The sequence below is a fragment of the Anolis sagrei genome, chromosome 1 (genome assembly GCF_037176765.1).
Source record: "Anolis sagrei isolate rAnoSag1 chromosome 1, rAnoSag1.mat, whole genome shotgun sequence".
In the NCBI taxonomy this organism is placed as follows: Eukaryota; Metazoa; Chordata; class Lepidosauria; order Squamata; family Dactyloidae; genus Anolis; species Anolis sagrei.
In genome coordinates, this window is record NC_090021.1 from 290,393,023 (window position 1) to 290,414,166 (window position 21,144).

General features: G+C 39.6%; 1 protein-coding gene across 1 annotated transcript in view; it reads left to right on the forward strand.

Annotated features, from left to right (window-relative positions):
* The window catches only part of PLCB2 (phospholipase C beta 2), a 69,604-nt gene that overhangs the window by 29,547 nt on the left and 18,913 nt on the right, over positions 1-21,144 (forward strand). The window contains exons 11-21 of the mRNA XM_060760285.2: positions 815-972; positions 4,901-4,983; positions 6,263-6,347; positions 6,515-6,686; positions 8,399-8,493; positions 9,942-10,038; positions 12,026-12,110; positions 13,694-13,818; positions 16,482-16,636; positions 18,253-18,417; positions 20,567-20,666. Of these exons, the coding sequence (XP_060616268.2) occupies positions 815-972; positions 4,901-4,983; positions 6,263-6,347; positions 6,515-6,686; positions 8,399-8,493; positions 9,942-10,038; positions 12,026-12,110; positions 13,694-13,818; positions 16,482-16,636; positions 18,253-18,417; positions 20,567-20,666 (1,320 nt within the window). The remainder of the gene's footprint in view (positions 1-814; positions 973-4,900; positions 4,984-6,262; positions 6,348-6,514; positions 6,687-8,398; positions 8,494-9,941; positions 10,039-12,025; positions 12,111-13,693; positions 13,819-16,481; positions 16,637-18,252; positions 18,418-20,566; positions 20,667-21,144) is intronic.

The window sequence follows — 21,144 nt, forward strand, 5'->3', positions numbered from 1 at the left end:
CATTCTACTTATCCTTTTGGAATAGCCATTTTCCCCTTTTTATCTGCATTCTTTAATAAACATTTTTAGAATTACTGTACTTCGGTGCAGTGCTGGTGGAGTGTTTCAGTGCTAGAGTGCAACAATGCTATAGTAATTACCTCGGTACTCTAGTGAAATCATTTCTGTTATTATTTACTTCTTGCATTTATCTCACACCCTTCACCAAATAAATGAAGTGGATCACTTCTTCCCTAAATTACCCAGAAAACACTCCTGTCAGCGAGTGTTGTAGCTTGGAAGAGACTAGTTTCCAGATCTGTTGAGTCCCAACATTTTAACAACACCAATAATTAAATACTGTAGCATTTTGGGTTATGTTCCAATTGGCAATTGTTTTTGCATATTTTGTAGAGAATTGGGTTGAGATCTGAAACATCAATCTTCCTCTGTATGAAAGTAGTGTTTTCCTGTCTGTATGAAAGCAGTGTTAATAGGATCATGTATGAATGGAAAAGGAGAGAGGCAACCATTTTGTGGCAGAATGTGTACTTAGCATCCCAACAGTCTCTCCTGTTCTGCCCTAGTTAAAAATGCTCAAGTGACAAACTATGAGAAATACATCAGATTCCGAAGAGTCACTGCCAGTCAGAGTAGAAAACAATGGGTTAGTTGTACCAGTTGTCTCACCAGATTTAAAGTGATTTCCTATGTTCTTCTATATTTAAAATATTTTTGTACCCAGATGTCAGTTTCCATTCTCATGCCCAACAGGCATAGAGAAAATATGGATGCAGATACAACAGATTTTCTTTTTATTCTATTTTTGTTTAAGCTGGCCAGTTTTCGGGAATTTCATCTCCTGAAATGTATCGCCAGACTCTCTTGGCAGGTTGCCGCTGTGTGGAACTGGATTGCTGGAAGGGCCGCCCTCCAGACGAGGAGCCCATCATCACCCATGGATTCACCATGACAACTGAAATATTCTTCAAGGTACAGGACTTTCTCGGGAGGTTTTTTATTGTTTGTTAATTTGTTCATTTCCATTTTTGTTTTACTTTCTAATACCTTTTCAAGTGTGTCTTGTGAATTTCAGAACACAAATGGAAAGTCCTGTATCCAAATAGTAAATATGTAATATTACCCTAAAAATGAAGACTCGGTGGGAACAGCGTAAAATGCATAAGAGACATACACTTTTGAATGAAAAAGGCTGGAGGAAATTGAATAGTTTCCATCCAATTCAAATGGACCAGTGGCAAGAGATGGATTGATGGTATCCTTGAAGTGACTGGCTTGACTTTGAAGGAGCTGGGGTGGCTGTGGCCGAGGTCAACAGGGAGCTCTGGAAAGAGCTGGTCCATGATGTCATGAAGAGTCGGAAGCAACTGAACAAATAAACACCAACAATTCAGAAATGTCTCTGACAGAGGGCTCTTCTAAATGGCATCATTTTGATTGATTTGTGCCTCACCATTATCTAATATTGCTTAAATTTTTTCCCCATGCAAGTTCAGCTACATTCTTCTGACCAACTCATTTTGGTTGATTTGGAAGTATCTAATGATGTGGCAGTTAGTCATTTTAAAGTGTTATAATTTATGTAGCGTGAAAGACACCTAAGTTGCAAGAGTCTTCCACACTGGGTTGTTGTGAGTTTTCCGGGCTGTAAAGAAGCATTCTCTCTTGACATTTCCCCCACATGGATAGCAGGCATCCTCAGAGGTTGTGAGGTCTGTTGGAAACTAGGCAAGTGAGATTTATATATCTGTAGAATGTCCAGGGTGAAAGAAAGAACTCTTGTCTGTTTGAGGCATGTGTGAATGTTGCAATTGGCCACCTTGATTAGCATTGAATGGCTTAGCCTTCGCCAATCATTGAATGTCTCCCACACTTTTTAATATCTTTTTTTTTTTAAAAAATGTTCAGTTTCCAATGCCAGAGATGAACGACTGAGCAACTTTACCTATTCCACTTGGAGAGTCTTTGTGGTTTCCCAGAGAGCCCTGGGGCAAAATATTGATCTCCAGACCCACCATAGTTCCTCACAGAGATCTATACATGTGTTATTATCATGTGTAAATTAGTGCCCCCTTTGGCTGCTTTTTGGTTGATGTGATTCTTCATTTTCAGTAAGCTTGCAATCAGCATAATTTCAGCAGTGTGGTATGAATAAGAACAAACTACTCCTCCCACCCCAAGCTTTTCTTCTCTTTCATTATTTTAGTATTTAGCATTGTTTGTCATATTTAAACGTTTCTGGATCATGTGACATCACACCCTTATGCAGCACCATACAATTTGCAGAGCAGATAAAGGCTAGGGTACTGGAGTTCTGATTGCAGGGCAAGATTGCTGTGCACCACAACAGTGAACCTCACAAAAGAACTACGAGCCATTAGCACAGCATGCACTGTTCACTGGAGCTTATATAATGTATGGATCCTCCCCTCCTGCCAAAGGACCAGTGGGTGGAGGAGGAGGCAATTCTTTCCACGGTGGCTCTTTTGAAATGCAGATCAAGCACAGAGACACAGTAGGAGCCTCCTATGGTTATTATCTGCCTGCTCAATTAGAAAGAGATGTGGGAAATAATATGAAGGCCTAAACCATGTTAATCCCTGGTAAAGTTCCACTGGCTTCACCGGAACAGCATATCAAGACTCAGTTTTCGTGAGGAGAGACTTATGTGCTGTTGTACAAAACTAGGCTGCACACTTGCATGGTTCCATAGGATAAATGAAGCAAGAGAAAGAAAAGGATTATAACTGTAGAGAGAGGCAATGTAATCACCCTAGCCTGTCAATTACAAGTGCTGAGGGGAAAAAGAAAGAAAGTTACACGTGGCGGAATAGCAGGCTTGCAAAAGTATTATTTCAAAATAAATCTCTAAAGCAGTGGTTCCCAACCTTTTTTTGGCCAGGGACCACTCTCCCACAGTAGTACCAAAAAGGTTATGAATCAGTTTTTGGTCAACTTTAGATTCGATTTAATTGTTTGGGTTTCTGATTCAGAAAATTGCATTGGATAGACCACATCAGTTCTAGTTTCTGATACAGAACATATATCATCCAGTAGTCGCCATCTGCTTGCCCACAGAAAACCATATTTAATAAGCCTCAGCACTATAAGAGGGTTTGGTAAGACTATGTAGTAACAGTGAGGCCATGGACCATATTTTAGTTCTTACAGACCACAGGTTGGTCACCACTGCTCTAAAGCCACAAGAAAATATATTGTATTTGCTTCGTTAATATTAGAAATGTGATTTGCCTAAGGTCTACCAGTTTCCATGGCTGATATTCAAACCCTGGCCTCCAGAATCATAGTCCAACTTTCAGACCACGACACCATGCTGTCTCTTGCATAACCTGCCAACAGCTGAAAACAGTAATAGCCAAACAACATCAGAGTATGGTCAAGATGCAAACTAGAAGAGACTGCAGCAGATAGCTTTTGGCAGAGTCCAGAGGGAAGGGAAAGATTGTACCCTGCCTTTCCTCTTATGAGTGCTGAGTTGAGTACACTACAAACCATTTCTGCACATTGAACTCCGTTGATAACAGTAGAAGTCGATTAAGTACAAAGAGAGAAAGTGGGAGAAAGAGAAATTGATTGAAACTCAGCTTAAAAAGTGGGAGGAAAGAGGATTAATCTGGACTGTCCCTGCCAAATCAGGACAGTTGACACATGTATGTCCCAAAATGTTGCTCTTGGTATATTTATTTATTTAGAATTTTTATATACCGGTCTTCTCACTTCCAATGAAGGACTCAGGCTGGTTTACAACAAGGGGTTCATACACAATAATTTAAAAACACCACATCAATAATACATTAATATAAACACATTAAAGTACTATCATATAATTATATAAAGTACAGTTGTTAGCATAAAAGTCCCTATTCATCCCCATCCGCCCATGTGGTCAAAAGCCATTGACTCACTCATCAAATGCCAGATTCCAAAGCTAGGTTTTCACCAACCTTCTAAAGGTCAGGAGGGAAGGGGCAGTTCTAATCTCCAATGTTGGTCTTTATGGTTCACACTTGAAGCATTTAAATGTCAATATACCAAACATAAAGTATGAATTAATTGATATATGGTTGGGCTGTGATTGGTCACATTTTTCTGCAGAGCATATATTCAGTATATTGTTGAAGGCTTTCATAGACAGAATAACTGGGTTGCTGTGAGTTTTTCAGGCTGTGTGGCCATGTTCCACAGACTTTCTCGTTTGACATTTCGCCCATATCTATGGCAGACATCCTCAGAGGTGACGTCTGTTGGAAACTAGGGAAGTGGGGTTTATATGTCTGTGGAATGTCCAGGGTGGGAGAAAGAACTCTTGGCTGCTTGAAGCAGGTGTGAATGTTGCAATTGGCCACCTTGAAAGCCAGGCATTGAAGCTGCAAGGCCATTTAATGGTAATCAAGGTGCCCAATTGCAACGTTCACATGTGCCTCGAGTAGACAAGAGTTCTTTCTCCCACCTTGGACATTTCACAGATATATAAATCTCACTTACCTAGTTTCCAGCAAACCTCGCAACCTCTGAGGATGCCTGCTATAGATGTGGGTGAAATGTCAGGAGATAATGCTTCTGGAACATGGGCATACAGTCCAGAAAACTCACAGCAACCCATATATTCAGTGCTTTTAGGAGAATAAAAGATCCCTTCAGGTGTTAACAAAATGTAAATATGGAGAAACAGAAATCCCTCATATTAGTCATACTCAGACTTCTCTGGATAGTTGACACAGAAGATTGGAAGTGGACATGTTACATGTGAAAACCTATATCACAATGGATTTCCCACAGCAATGGGAAATACAGATTTTGAAATTAGTTTAACATCCAATAACAAGATGTTTCTTGGCACTGAATTTACCAAAGTGCTTTCTTTTCTCCCCACTTTCAGGATGCAATTGAGGCTATTGCAGAAAGTGCTTTCAAAACATCTCCCTATCCAGTGATCCTGTCATTTGAGAACCATGTGGATTCGTAAGCATTAAGTATTTTGACAGGGAACAGACTGAGTTTGAGTGTGCATCAGTAGACTTAGAAATGCATTCAGTCAAGATAGGGTCATGCCTTAATGGGGTCCTATTACCAGCCTTCTTGAGGCAGATATTTAAGATTTGCAATGGAGAAAGTGAACCCCAAAATTGAGAGTGACTGCAGTCAGCTTTTCCCATTCACTAGTATGAGAGGGGTACAAGATCTCTGCAATAGTGGAAAAACTGCTAAGAAATTTAACCAGAGAGTTACATTGGAGCACCTGGGAATTCCTAGAAAGAATAAACCACATAAATAATCGAATCAGCAAAAGTTAAACTCACAACTGTGGAAGGCCGGCAGTACTGCATGGATTCTGGCCAGTCTACAATTAATGCTGGCTAAACTATCCCATGGAACCCCCAGTGGCACAGCGGGCTAAAGCACTGAGCTGCTGAAATTGCTGACCAAAAGGTCAGCGGTTCAAATCCAGGGAGCGGGATGAACTCCCATTGTTAACCCCAGCTCCTGCCAGCCTAGCAGTTCAAAAACATGCAAATGTGAGTAGATCAATAGGAACCACTTCGGTAGGAAGGTAATGGCATGCCATGCAGTAATGCAGGCCCCATGACCTTGGAGGCATCTATGAACAATGCCTGCTCTTTGACTTAGAACTTGGGATGAGCATCACCCCTCAGAGTCGGACACAACTAGACTTAATGTCAAGGGGAAACCTTTACCCTTAAAGTATTCCATAGACAGTAAATGTAACCTAGGATTCAATACATATTACTTTGGAACTACAAAAGGTATTGGATCTCTATGCTGCCAATAGTTTCAGGTGTTTCAATAGTTTCTTTATAGTTCTGATGGGAGCTCAAAGCAGATTCTTCACTTTACTGACTGGAACCCACCAGCCATTCCTGCTTATCCCAATTCAATGCATTCCTACCAGTGAAATGAAATTATGCTTGCTGTGAGCCTGGTGAGAATATTTAGTTCAAATTAATGTTTTGAAATTAACTAGAAGAAACAGCACCTTGTTTTAACTCTAATAATTGAATGTATATTGTTAGATTGTTACACAAATGTATGGAGGCAGAATTATACCAACATTTTACCAAATTTTTATACCAAAATTTTAATTTGGATGTATACCAACTCTGTTAAGAAAGGGTTAAGAGACAGACAGGGACTTTGGAGTATGGAATAAAGATGTTGCCTGTCTTTTCTGCTAATATTCACGCTCCCCTTTTCTGCCACTTCTTCCTTTATTTCCCTAAAGGCCTAAACAGCAGGCTAAAATGGCTGAGTACTGCAGAAACATATTTGGAGACATGCTACTGACAGAACCGTTGGAAAAATTTCCTGTAAGTGAACAAGTCCCTTGAATTGCTGCACGGACAAAGTCACTGTGCAAACTAACAGTAGGTTGTAGGTGCTGTTGTCTTGGCGGTCTAAGATGTGTCTGATGTGAGGAGTTACATAAGAGCAGTAAAACTCTCCAACATCCATTTATTTTCTTTTTGGGGGACAGTTAAAACCAGGCATTCCCCTGCCAAGCCCCCAGGATCTAATGGGGAAAATCCTGATCAAGAACAAGAAGAACCAGTTTATACCTGGGGATAATCAGGACACATTGAAGAAAGGGAAGGATCCAGAGGATGAAGTGACAAATCAGCCTGCTCCAATAGAGCAAGATGGCACAGGTACCACATTGTGAAGCAGAAGGAAGGGGAGTTCCTGGCCCTCTACCTGTTATTCCTATCATGCTTCAACTTTGGCTGGGCTTGGTGGGGGTGATGGGAGTTGTAATTCCTTAAGCCCATGGCCTTTGCCTTTGATGAAAATTCCAATTAGCTTGCAATCAATTCTGAGAACTTTCTTTGACAGAAGTAAAAAATGAACTACTGTAGAATCGGGAGGATGTTTTATAGTTCTCGCCTAAGAAATCTATTGCCTATTCATCTTTTCGTTTGGATAATATTGCTGTAAGCATACTCGCCTCATCCATCCTCCTTATCGTGGTCTGATGGGATTCTAACATATTTATCTCTACTGAAACTGTACTGAGGCTGATGCTTATTTTCTGCTTCCTCTTTTATTTGAAAGTGGGGGAAACGAAAAGCAAAAGAGGGCTTTGGGGACTGAGAACCACCTCTAGATGGTGTTGGACTGCAACTTCCAGAAGTCCTTACCAGTCTACGCTGATGAGGAGCTGATGGGTGATGATGATGATGATGATGATGATGTTTATTTACACCCTGCTTTTTCTCTCCACAAGGAGACTCAAAGTGGCATCAACATCAATCCAACATCAAAAGATTCTCATCCCCAGGGAAACAATAATTTGAAGGAGATGGCATAAATAAGACCAAGGTCATCTGTGAATAACTTGCTGTGAGAGGCTTTGATGACGTATTAAGAATGTTCTTATGTCACTTGTGAAAGCAGCTTTTGGTCCTCCAAATTTTGAACATCCCTTACCATTGGTGCTGCTGGTTAGGACTGATGGGACTTGCAGTTTAACAGCATCTAGGGGGTTATGAGTTGCCTGCCTTCCCCTTAAACAATGGCAGAATAGCTACGGGATGCTACTGGCATTTAGAAGTGAGATCAATGCCTCCTAGTGACTAAATTATGTAAAGACACTGTCCACATACATCTTGAGGTGAGCTAAAAGAGCTAAAAAAGCACTCAGCATTCATTTCTATATCTGATGGCAAAAAAGCAAATACTGTATTCATAGCCTGAAAAAAGACTGAAATACATTTGTTTTTAGGTGTATTCACACATGCAAATGATAAATTGAGGCATGCACTTAGTGTTGGTTTGTTGTTTGTTTATATTCTACCTTTTCTGCAATCTTAGGACTCAATGTGTCATACAAAAACTTAGCCCCCTTCTACACTGCCATAGAAAATCTAGGTTATTTGCTTTGAACTAGATTATATGGCAGTGTAGACTCATATAATCCAGCTCAAAGCAGATAATCTGGATTATCTGATTTGATAATTTGTACTATAAGGGAGTGTAGAAGGCACCTAAAATAAAGATGCACTGTAATTAAGCTCTCAACAAAATTAAAAACAATTATATATCGCACACACCACAAGCTATATAGACGATGTAGGACTTTTTGAAACACCTTTCCCCTATGAGCAAATTATTCCCCAAAGGCCTGCAATAACAAGAGAATCTTGACTTGCCTAAGAAAAGATAAAAAGAAAAGTATAAGTGCTCTGGATATAATTCCAGAGCCTGGGAGCAGTCACTGAGAAGGCCCCCTTCAGTGTCCCATTGTAGATGGGAGAAGGTGGAATGTTCCATCCGAAGGAATTTCTGATCTCAAGAAAGTTGTTGCAGTAGATCTTCATAAGACCCTGCACGATCATACTGATTTCTGTTCCGGTTGGTTAAGCCAATTCAGGTGAGGTGACTGAAGAGATTCCTGAAGAAGAGGGAGACATGGAAAAGTTGGATGAAGAAGAAATTAAAAAACTGCAGTCTGATGAGGTATGATTGTTGCTCTTTTAAAATCACTGACCTGTTAGGAAAAAATGAAACCAGAATGTACATATGGGTCTAACTTGGGTGAGATTTGTAAGAGATGCTTCCCAATGAGATGGGAACTGTCCTCAGGTGGCCAAGGTTGATGCGTCATGGTCTCAATCACAAATCACAGCAAATCATTTGTGTCTAGCTATCTGTTAAGGGAAGTCTTCGTAAAGGACCATCTCCACAAATTCTGTGACTCAAAAGAGGGTTGTGTGCCAGAGTTTCCCCAAACATATTCTCCTATTCCTAGACATTGCGAGATTGTAGTAATCTCTTTCACCTATTAGGCATTTTTTAGGTGGTTGTTACTATATGCTTTCAAGTCATTTCCAACTTATCACAACCCTGAGGCAAATTTATCACTGTTTTCGGCAAGATTTGTTCAGAAGAGAGTGCCTTTACCATTCTCTGTGGTTGAGAGTGTGTGTCTTGTCCAAGATCACCTAGTCTTGGTTTCCAAAGTCATATTCCAATGCTCAGTTTCTTAAATCATGCTCGTTCCTCTTTAAGGTTGTACAGCATCAGTGCCAGTTCTTTCAATCTGTCCTATTGACTCTTATTCAGTATGGCAAACCAAACCCACATATTCCAAAGTAGGTGAAATTATTCCATTTCCCTTAGAGTTTGGGTGAAACCAGAGGCTCCTGGACTTCACTTTCTTTGCTCTGAAAGCCTATCTTCCAGTTCCCAAAATTCACCAATTTCATAATACTGAGCATGATTTTGGTGGTATTTTTGCTCCCAACCAAGACAGAGTGTGTGAAGAAAATGTAAAATTGATCTTCCATCTGCATAAGTCCCTCTCAAAATGGTGATAGGAAATGATGCAATGTTCACCCCATACTTCCTCTATTTTCCCCTATAAGTCCCTTTCATAATGGTGATAGGAAATGATGCTTCCTTATTTGTGGAGAGGTCCATGGTGACGTCTAGAAGTAGAAATGAGCTATTGGCCTTGGTCTTGGTTTTCCAGTTATTGCCAAGGAAAAGTCCACAACTCAATTCTGGTCCCAGAAGGCAGCAGCTCCACCAAAGACACAAAAGCAAAGGGAGAAGGAAAGGAGGAGTACAACAACAATCACTACCAATGCAGACAGATAGATAATGACGGAGATCGTGCATCATTCATCTACCAGTGCTATTATATGCCCTCCCTGTCCATCCCTTACACTCCAGCTAGCCATTGGGAGGCAAGGAAATAATGCAGAAAGCTATGCTCAGTAGCCGGCTGAAGGACAACATGACATCTTGAAAGTCTCAGTGGGTGGGGGAGGATATGAAGATATGTCCAGAGGACCCCATGCTATGCAGGGTCCCAGCTACTCTCTGTAAATGCATGTTTTTAACAATTTTTGTGTATCTTTCTCTGAGGTGCCTTTTCATCTGCCTCTCTTGATTTTGCTTAGGGTACTGCAGGACTGGAAGTGACAGCTTATGAAGAAATGTCCAGCTTGGTTAATTATATCCAGCCCATCAAATTTGAGTCTTTTGAAATTTCAACACGTAAGGGGATTTTTAAAATTTAAAAAACCCCATTAAATGAATTGTTTTGAAGTGAATAAAGTAAGCCTTAGAAATGCTGTGCCGCATTTTGAAGCACCGTTATCTTCTTGCTCCCTCTCCTAGGGACTGGATTTTACCGCATATGCTTTTGACAGTGGGTGTGGTGGAAAATGTAGCTTGCAAGCACAAAATAAAGCCAAGAAACATCAGCTGGGGAGTGGAACTAAATAATTTGCTGCATCTGTGATTTAGGGTCAGCCTTGTTATTAGTCAGAATGAGGCCACAAAACCTTGTTCTTCCAAGCTTTGGCCTCAAGTGGATCCACTGCAGACAGAATGTTAGAGGCTTTCATCATTCCACATTATTACTTAATATAATTTAGTCTGATCCAAGTAATACTCATGCAATAGACTGTAGATGGAACACAGCAAATTAGGATAAAAATGAGCCTTTATCAAATAAATTATTCTTCCAAGGATACTTGGCATGTGCAAAACCAGCTGATTCCATTCCACTCTTCTGTGGAAACCAAGTTTAGCACATCCAGAGCCTTCATTTTGTTGGCTTTTGAGGTTTCTGTCCCCTCCTTGAAACTAGTGGGATCAGTTCTACCTTCAGTTCATACCCATAAAGCTCCACCAGTTTCAGAAACAATGCAGATAAATAAATAGGAATATAGTGTCTAGCTCCAGGGAAGTCATGCTATCCCTCTATTCCGCCGTGGTTAGACCACACCTGGAATACTGTGACCAATTCTGGGCACCCCAATTGAAGGGAGATGTTGACAAACTGAAATGTATCCAGAGGAGGGTGACTAAAATGATCAAGGGTCTGGAGAACAAGCCCTATGAGGAGCGGCTTAAAGACCTGGACATGTTTAGCTTGCAGAAGAGAAGACTGAGAGGAGACATGCTAGCCATGTATATATATGTGAGGGGAAGTCATAGGGAGGAGGGAGCAAGCTTGTTTTCTGCTGCCTTGGAGACTAGAACATGAAGCAATGGCTTCAAACTACAGGAAAGGAGATTCCACCTGATCATTAGGAAGAACTTCCTGTGAGAGCTGTTCAGCAGTGGAACTCTCTACCCCAAAATGTGATGGAAGTCCCTTCTATGGAGGCTTTTAAACAGAGGTTGGATGGCCATTTTTGGGGGGTGCTTTGAATGCGATTTTCTTGCTTTTTGGCAGGGGGTTGGACTGGATGGCCCATGAGGTCTCTTCCAATTCTATGATTCTATGACTCTAGAAATCCTCTGGGAGTGGAAATTGGCTGCCACATTATTCCAGGTGTATTGCGCCTGTATGATTAGATCTGAGTACTACAAGCTTTCAAAAGGAGGACAGATAGATGATGAAGTGATAACTGTGTAGGCTCTGAAGAAGAAAGGAACAATGACATGACTGGGGCCAGGGCGTGCACTATGGAACATTTTGCAGACATGGTATGCAGTGTACCATCCACCAGATTCAAGCAATTGCAAATGTCTTGCTTTTATGAGGTTACAAAATATAGTATACTAGTTAACAGTGGTTAGCAATTGATTGATAGTGGTTTTCCCACAACAAAGATGTTTGCTCATTTGATGTTCTGTGAGTACCTCCGTGCTTCCTTATGCAGTGTTTGTGGGCTGACAGGAAAGCACGTGTTTTTGGTGAGTACAGGGTTACAGTGATGTGAATATGCACTTTTTTTTGGCCGGAACTGGGATAAAAGGGGAACATTTTATCCTGTGTTTTTCAGCCATTGCAGTAAATCAGCACGCATTTAGCACTAACACCATGTAGCCACCCCTCCCTTTTTTAAAGGAACTCCTGTGTTTTAGGTACTGTGTAGAGGGGCCCTCATGTTCTTCCCAGTATTTGGGCAGGTTCATATGAAGAAATACAGTTTGCAAGGCAGCCTATATCTGAGCTATATAAGGTTTTATTCATCACAACAAGCAGGTTGAATTGAATTATGAGTACTGAGAATGCTTCATTTTCCAGAGAAGAACAGAAGTTATGTTGTGTCCTCCTTCACGGAGATGAAAGCTTATGAACTGCTGACCAGGTCTCCCATCCAATTTGTGGAGTATCCTTTTTTTACAGTACTTGATAAATGCCTACTAATATGTGTAGAAGTTCACATCAACTATGTATGTACAATTCAAATGTGTACTTTTAGGGGGAAATACTGTGAACCCCTCCCCATTAAGTAAAATCTACATATAATAATAAATAATAATAAACTTTATTTCTATACCGTACTATCTCCCCGAGGGGACTCAGGGCGGTTTACAACAGAAAATTGGCAAACATCCAATGCTGGCATAACATAACAAACAAATCAAATCATAAACAATAAAATAAACAACATCAGGTGTACTTATAGAACAACTCAAAAATAACTTAGATATTTAAATATATAAATCAAACATTTAGAACATGTTTACTACTCAATCTAATGATAGCAAACACTCAAAAAATTAAAAGTAAAAGACATTTACAAGTCAACAGGGCTGAGGTGGTGTCCAAGTCAGAGTGATTAAGGTGCTGGCCGAAGAAAATTATTATATTGCACAATTCCACAAGTTAAAAAGGACCTATAAGGGTCTAGTTACCACCCCCCTCCCACACCCGCCTACACCCACAAAATCTCCTAGAAACCTACACAATACACATAACATTAAAACATTGAAAACTCCCTATTTACTTGCATTAAATACAAACTATTGTAGTCTAATATAACATATATCAAAAATAGAAATTCAAATTTAATAATTAAAAAGGGCAAAAGTATGATAGCTGGGACCCTATGCGGAACGTGGGTCAGAATTAATGGAGGGAAGACATGCGTGAGACAGCTGAGTGAGTGAGAGATGCAGGTGCGACAGAGTCGTGGCAAGATAGTTCACCAGAAAGGGGGGCAAGAAGGGGGGGGGACAAAAAACAGCCAAGCATAGTGCTTAAGGCAAGTGAAGTAATGTTAAAGTTATTTACTGTTAAATTATAAACAACAGTTTATGAAGATGATAAGCAGGATACAAATGTTTCCTCTTCCTCTTTCTAGTGAATAATGTTCCCACGACTCTGACATAGCTACATCTCTCACTTGCTGCAGTGTCTCACGCACATGTTTCCCTCATTAAGTCAGACCTGCATTGCGCAACCAGCATAGGGTCCCAGCTATCATACTTTTGCCTCAAAAAGCGATAGAATTAAAGACAGAAAAAAATAGTTAAAACAGCTGACTTCTAACTTTCTTAGTGATAGTATCTGTGAAATCCCGCATCCTCTAAAGGCATGTGTTTCTTCCCTCTTCTGTCTCTTATTTAAAAGGAAAAAAACTAATAGTTTTCTAAACCTGCAAAAATTTTGTTCAAAAGAAAGAAATGTGTGACCTTAATTGTGCCTTGCATGCCTTAAGAGCAGTTTAAAAATGGAATTTTCTTACGAATGTCTCATATACAGTGCACAAATTTTTGACTACATAACACAAGAGTTAAATAAATGGGAACAATACAGAAATATTGGCCATGTCACCTAATGTATGTAACTATCAGTCTCATCAAATGAAATTTCAGTAGAAACTATTTCCGCCCAAAACTGATCAGCTGCTCCCAGTGCATGTGCCCTATGATGACCCTTGGTTTCCTACTTAAAAAAATAATCCAGCTATAACAAAAGGCAGATGAGTCGGATTTATCCCAAGGGGACCCGGATGGACTCTTCTAACTACATGCCACAGATGTTCTGGAATGTTGGTTGCCAAATGGTGGCTTTAAACTTCCAGACAACAGGTGAGTTCTGAGTCTCATCCTGTATTTGTGCTCACATACGATAATTAATTTTCTGAGACATGCATCTTTTGCATAAATTTCCCAGTGCTGCTTTCCTGTCTGTCGCTGTTTGGCTTTTTCTTTCTCTTTCTTCTTTTATACTCCCCCCCCCCCCCCCACCAATATATATATTGGGTTGTTGTAGGTTTTTCCGGGCTATATGGCCATGTTCTGGAGGCAATTTTTCTCCTGACGTTTCGCCTGCATCTATGGCAAGCATCCTCAGAGGTAGTGAGGTCTGTTGGAAGTAGGAAAAATGGGTTTATATATCAGTGGAATGACCAGGGTGAGACAAAGGACTTTTGTCTGCTGGGGCTAGCTGTGAATGTTTCAGCTGATCACCTTGATTAGCATTCAATGGCTTGGAAGGGCTTTGTCTCACCCTGGTCATTCCACAGATATATAAACCCATTTTTCCTACTTCCAACAGACCTCACTACCTCTGAGGATGCTTGCCATAGATGCAGGCGAAACGTCAGGAGAAAAATTGCCTCCAGAACATGGCCATATAGCCTGGAAAAACCTTCAACAACCCAGTGATTCCGGCCATGAAAGCCTTCGACAATACAATATATATATTATAATGATGTTTCTCTATCAGTTGTTCCTCTATGACAGGTAGCCCATTGTTGCTCCTTGTTACAGTGTTTACTTAGGTTGCATACTACTTTTTTATTCCCTGTTGCTTAAAAAAAGAAGACTACTTAAGATCTATTAAGAGAATATTATGAACCTGAGAATCAGTCCTTCTTATGACTAGAATTACAGGGAAAATAGAAAAGCAGAAGGCAGCAGAATTAGGAATTTCAGAAAACCAATATGTTAAAAAGAATTATGAAGTGGAAAAGGAGAAAGACAAGAGAACTAGCATAAACAGGTTACAGAGTAAAGGGACAGAACATTTAGTACTTTGAGAAATAAATAGGGCCACAGTGTAATTTGGAGATGGTTACGCTCAAATCTCTCCTGTTATGGAATGGAGATTAGGCAGATGCAACAATCCGGGATTTCTATTCATCTGTATTTTTCTTATGGGGGACATGGGACTCTGCAATTATTAGTACTGAGGTGGCAATTCACCGTACCTACAGCAATTTCCTTTATTGTGTTGGTGCCCATGACACTGCCAGATAGTTATTACAATACTAATAAAGCCAAATGGAGCTCTCCCACTTCTGTGTCAGGCTCTATCTACACTGTCAGATAAAATCCAGATTATCTACTTTGCCTTGGATTATATGGCAGTGTAGACTCATATAATCCGGTACAAATTAATGTGGATAATCTGCTTTGATAATCTGAGTTAAACAGCAGTGTAGATGTCATCAATTGGGATCCCCTCCCCTCAACACCAACTGCTAATCTGGGACCAGAGTAAAGAGAAGGGCAAAGAAGAGATTGCATTTATTTTATTTATTGCATTGTATATTACTTGTAAGCCACTCTGAGTCCCCTTAGGGGTGAGAAGGGCGGCATACAAATGTCATAAATAAATAAATAAATAGATGGGGGCCACAGACTGTTGTGAAACTATACAGAAATGTGTATGTATTTTTTGCATTTCCTCCATTCCTCAAGGAATTAGTGTTCATTTGAAATTATTTTAATTTGGAGATTAAAAATGTCTGTGACATTTTCCAAATACAGGCTTAGTTGTGTACATTTCTGAAATGTACGGGTGCTTTTGTATTTGTTGCATCTGAGGCAAGGTGTACTTCAGTCTGCTGCCGGTCTTGAGGGAATGGAATTGATTTTTTCATATAGAAATGGAAGCAGTTTAATGCATAAATAGAATAAAAAAGGATGGAACAAGGAAATTCATAAAAAAAGAAGCATATTTTTAAAACCTGGCCAAAAAAATAGCAGAAGGGCGTAGTTTCCCTGTCATTTTTAGCTTTTCATTATCTTAATGTATGATCTCTATCCAGAAAGTTGTAAACATCTCAGGGATACTTGGCTAATGATGAATATGTTAATATTTCTATTTAGGAAAAGGCAAAATATGCCTTTTTCCTAAATGGTTCTTATCATTGTACAGTCCACACATCTTCTTTCCCTGAAATAGCCCTGCGTGCCATTATCATACACAATGGAACTTATCCTTTTTTCCTTTGCAAAAGTAGCATTTGTATAGGGAAGGCTTCTGGTGTGAGAGAATTGGCAGTCTGCAAAGATGTTGCCCAGGGGACACCTGGGTTTTTGATATATTTTTTTACCATCCTTGTGGGAGGCTTCTCTCATGTCCCCGCATAGGGAGCTGGAGCTCACAGAGGGAGCTCAACCCGCTCTCCCTGGATTTGAACCACTCACCTGTCGGGCAGCAGTCCTGCTGGCACAAGGATTTAACCCAATGTGCCACCCGGGGCTCCAGTACCACAATGATTCAGCTAGATTGAGCCTACATATTTTCCTGGAAGTAAATCCCATTGATTTCAGTGAGTTTTATTTCTAAATTTACTATTAAACAAAGCATTTGGAGCTGATAAAGTGGGATCCAGTGGTTAAATGGTGTGTATTGTTTAGGTGATAAAATGACCAGTTGCTTCCTGAAAGCAGATAGAAAGCAGATATATTTTCACCAACTTTGTGTACTTCTTCTCTTTGTTGGGCTGTTCTCTCCAAAGATGTCCCCATGCAGCAGAATATGGCTCTTTTTGAATACAATGGACAGAGTGGTTATCTCCTCAAACATGACTTCATGCGTCGACCTGATAAGCAATTTGATCCCTTCTCTGTGGACCGCATTGATGTGGTAGTGGCAAGCACTCTGTCAATAACGGTGAGTCACCATCACCAGGTTGCATTGGGACTTCAAGATCTTTCACCAGGACTGTCGTATAAATACAAACACCACCGCGTGTACAATTTATTGAGGCTTGATGTACCCAGGCTCTTCACAGCTGAACAAAACTTCAATGTCCTCTCCAGAGAATGATGAGAAATGTTATTTCTTTCAGTGTCTAAATGTAGTGCGTGAATCACATGAGAAACACAAAAATCAGAAAGCACTTTGCTAAATCAGTTGGTAGCAATAAAAAAAAAGGGGGAGATGGCACAAATATAACCTAAACAAGAAACAGATAGTTGATCTTATATACTTTCAGGCAAACCATCAAAAAGTTGTACAACATAAAAAACTATAAGATATTTGTGTGTACATTTTATGATAAATGTAACATTTTTCAATGAAACTGATACTGTCTGTTCTCTCTTTTTGTCACTTAGAAGATGACGTTCATCATGGAAATAGTGCCACTGTGACAAAGCCAATCAGCTCTGGCTTTGTAATGATGTAATTAAGGATAAGTTAGTTCACTTCAGAGTGTAGGTCTTGCATTGCATTATGTTCAATTGTTGAAGTCCTTTTAAGTCCTTTCCCTCTGCAAATTCAAGTGTGCACATATGTGGTTTTTCAGAGGGGAAAATTATTCATGAAAACTTTCTTTTTCTGACCTAATACTAGATAAATCTACTTGCACATAGTAGTTTAGGACATGAAGGAAAGCTAGAACACGTCTTTCTCACATTACAGCATGTCCCTAGCAGTATAAGCAATCACTCATGTTATTCTGTCAGTCGCATTTTGAAGGATGTGCTTTTTCTGAACTGCATTCCCTAAAGCAGGAATGGGAAATACGTGGCCCTCCAGAAGTAGAGGGGGCAGTGCTCTCATTATTCCTAGTCAACAAAGTTGCTGTGAGAAATGGCGAAAATTGCCATTCAGTACCAGGGAGAGCTCCCTGTTCCCCAGCCATGCCATAAAGTCATACAAAGGTTAAATGAAGCAAATATCCATGAACTAATTGGAAGTGTTTGCAAATAACATGTTGATCTAAAGGGAAGAGATTCAGCACTAAATCATGGGATTTAAACAGGGGCAAAAATCCCGCAACTTCAGAAGAGGTCCACATACAGACCTATTGGTCATGGGATTTCTGTCTCCATTGTTTAAACTTCATGCTTTGTTGTGAGATTTAGAGGCTCCCAAGTTAAGTTCTTTGTCCTGGTCAGAGAAAATGTGCCCTCCGCATGTTTCATGAAGTTTCTGCCTTTTACTCAAGTGTTGTCTTCTTTTTAGGAACTGACCAATCAGGAACAAATATCTAAAACCTGGGAACAAACCCTGATTTAAAAAGTCCCGTGATTTCAGAGTGCAGGGACATACAGACATGAGAAGATCCGCATATTCAGCTCAAAACTGTGATATTTCTCATGTTTTTTGCCTTTTGTAGCAATTGCTTCCTCATTTACAGGGAACGGCATCTGGCCACCTTCCTGTTTGCTGCGGAAGCTCCTGGGATAAAAGTACTGTCTGGACGGGCCCTCAGAGGCTAAATGGATATTACTGAAACAGGGCTTAAATCCTATGCTGTTCTTGTGTTTGTGTATTCTTAGATCATTTCTGGCCAGTTCCTCTCAGAACGTAGTGTGAGGTCATACGTGGAAGTGGAGTTATTTGGATTACCAGGTGACCCAAAACGGAAATACAGAACCAAGCTGACCCCAAATGCCAACTCAATCAACCCTGTATGGAAGGAGGAGGCTTTTGTATTTGAAAAGGTAGCTGCCCCTAACTTAACATCAGTCTGTTCCAGTATCAGCTTTCAGCAGCTGAGATTGGCTTCTTCTACCAACCATCATACATTACAAGTATCTATGCTTTTAAAATATTGTACAATGTATTAATTGAATGAGTGATAAGAATGTAAATGTATTTCATTACACTGTTAGTGCCCTTGCTGTGTGTAAGAATGTAAAAGTATTATCCATGACTAGTGTTTATACAGCAGTATTCATATTAGTAGACTGCCAATCAGATGCTGAAGGCTTTACTTCAAAGGAAGTAACTAGCAAAACCACTTCTGAGCATTGCTTGCCTAAGGAAACCCTAAAAATTCATGGGGTCATCATAAATTGACAGACGAGTTGAATGCACATACATACACACTCATCCATATACTAACCTCAGTTCAAAACAGAATGCATGGGAAGCTGCCTTCTATCAGAGAAGGTACTTGATGGATCTAAATCAATGTTTACAGTGACTGGTAGCATCTCTTCAGGATTAAGCCATTCCCAACTTCTGTCTCAGTTCTATAGTTCTGATTTGTATGTTTTGCTTTCAGCTAACTAACTGAACACTAACAATGTATTTCTGAAGGTTTTTAGATATAAAAATAGATCAAATATGCTAAATATCTACCCTGCTACATTACCAGTTCCCCAGGCTTGGGCAATTTCCAATATGAAAAACATAACCCCTTTCCCAACTCCAATCCGTGGCAGAGAGACACATTTTCTCCTTGTTTTAAGTCCACCCCCTTCCCACAGCACACTTCTAATATTATGGTTATTTTAAAATGTTGGTGATTCTAGAAAGCAACAGCAGCAATTCTACATGAGATTTCCTATGGGGAGGTTTATGGTTGCTGGCCTTTTGTATTAAAATGTCAAAGTTTTGTGGTCTGCTTGCACACCACACTGGGCACTCATTCAAAAACAACCGCCGCCACCCCAGCCCCACCAGTATTAAATGTTGGTCACGTAGGTAGTGTGCCAAGTTTGTTGCTGGTCCATTGTGGTCTGGGGTCAGTGTGCTCTTTGATTTTAGGTTAACTATAAATCCCATCAATTACAACTCCCAAATGTCAAGGTCTATTTTCCCCAGACAGTGATCACATTTGGGCATATTGAGTATTTGCGCCAAGTTTGGTCCAGATCCATCATTGTTTAAGTCCAGTGCTCTCTGGAGGTAGATGAACTGCAACTCCAAAACTCAAGGTCAATGCCCAACAAACCCTTCCAGTATTTTCTGTTGATCAAAGGAGCTCTGTGTTCCAAGTTTGGTTCAATTCCATCATTGATGGAGTTCAGAATGCTCTTTGACTATAGGTGAACTATAAATCCTAGCAACTACAACTCCCAAATGACAAAATCAATCCCCCTCCCAACTCCACCAGTATTCAAATGTGGGCTTATCAGGTATTTGGTCCAGTGAATGAAAATACATCTTGCATATCAGATATTTACATTATGATTCATAACAGTAGCAAAATTATAGTTACGAAGTAGCAACAAAAATGATTTTATGGTTGGGGTCACCACAAGATATGGAACTGTATTAAGGGATCGCAGCATTAGGAAGGTTGAGAACCACTGTTTTATTTGGTCCAAGAGACTTTCACTGCCAGGCAACATTGTAAATGTAAGACTGTATAAATGTAACTAATGGCCCTTTGAAGGAAACCATAAGGCTAATGTGGCCCTCAGTGAAAATGAATTTGACTTCCCTGTTGTAAAGAGACATTTAATTCTAATTTTGGTGACAGAAAAGTATGGGAAACTTCTCAAAGTTGAGATTGTTCTGTATGCTGTGATATGTATTTGGAATTAACCAGGTCCCTTCTACTATGCATATAAATCAGCATTATGGAACAAATGTAAGAACTAGTTTAGCCAGGTATAATCCATAATGCTGTATTAAAAGAAGATATTTATAAAAATAGGATCTGGAGAGCTGGTAAAATATCTGAAATGGAAATAGAGGTATAAATAATACAGGAACCTCAAAGTGAATAAAAGTTCAATGCCTAGAGAATTTGCTGACTCAAGGTAGCTGCTTAAAATGAAATCTGTAGAGTTGAATTTAGATATATTTTATTTAGTATTATCCCCCTTGAACTTTGCTTTATCTGATTGTGCCTTGCAGATTTTGATGCCAGAATTGGCTTCTCTCAGAATTGTAGCCTTGGAGGAGGGAGGAAAATTCATTGGTCACCGCATCATTCCTGTCACTGCTGTACACACTGGTGAGAAGCAGCCTTTTGTATGGCCACTGAAAAAAATGGATGAGGTTACTATATACACTCGAGTATAAGCCTAGTTTTTGAGCTTCTTTTTTTTTTAAGCTGAAAAAGTCCCTCTCAGCTTATACTTGAGTCAAGGTTATATATTATTTTACTACTACTACTACTACTACTACTACTATTATTATTATTATTACACTTATTATTTTACACTTATTATTTTACTCTGATATTATTTTACACTTATTATTTTACTCTGATATTATTATTTTACTCTATTATTGTTGTTGTTATTACATTTATTATTTTACTTTATTATTATTGGAAGGCTATGTAAGCACATTTACATTGAAGAAGGTTAGAATAGTGGTTTAATCAGAGTAGGACAGTCTTAAATTACAGTTTTATGTAAATATTCAAAAACATTTAACCTCCCGATGCCTCAATTAATATAATTTTATTGGTATCTATCTATGATATT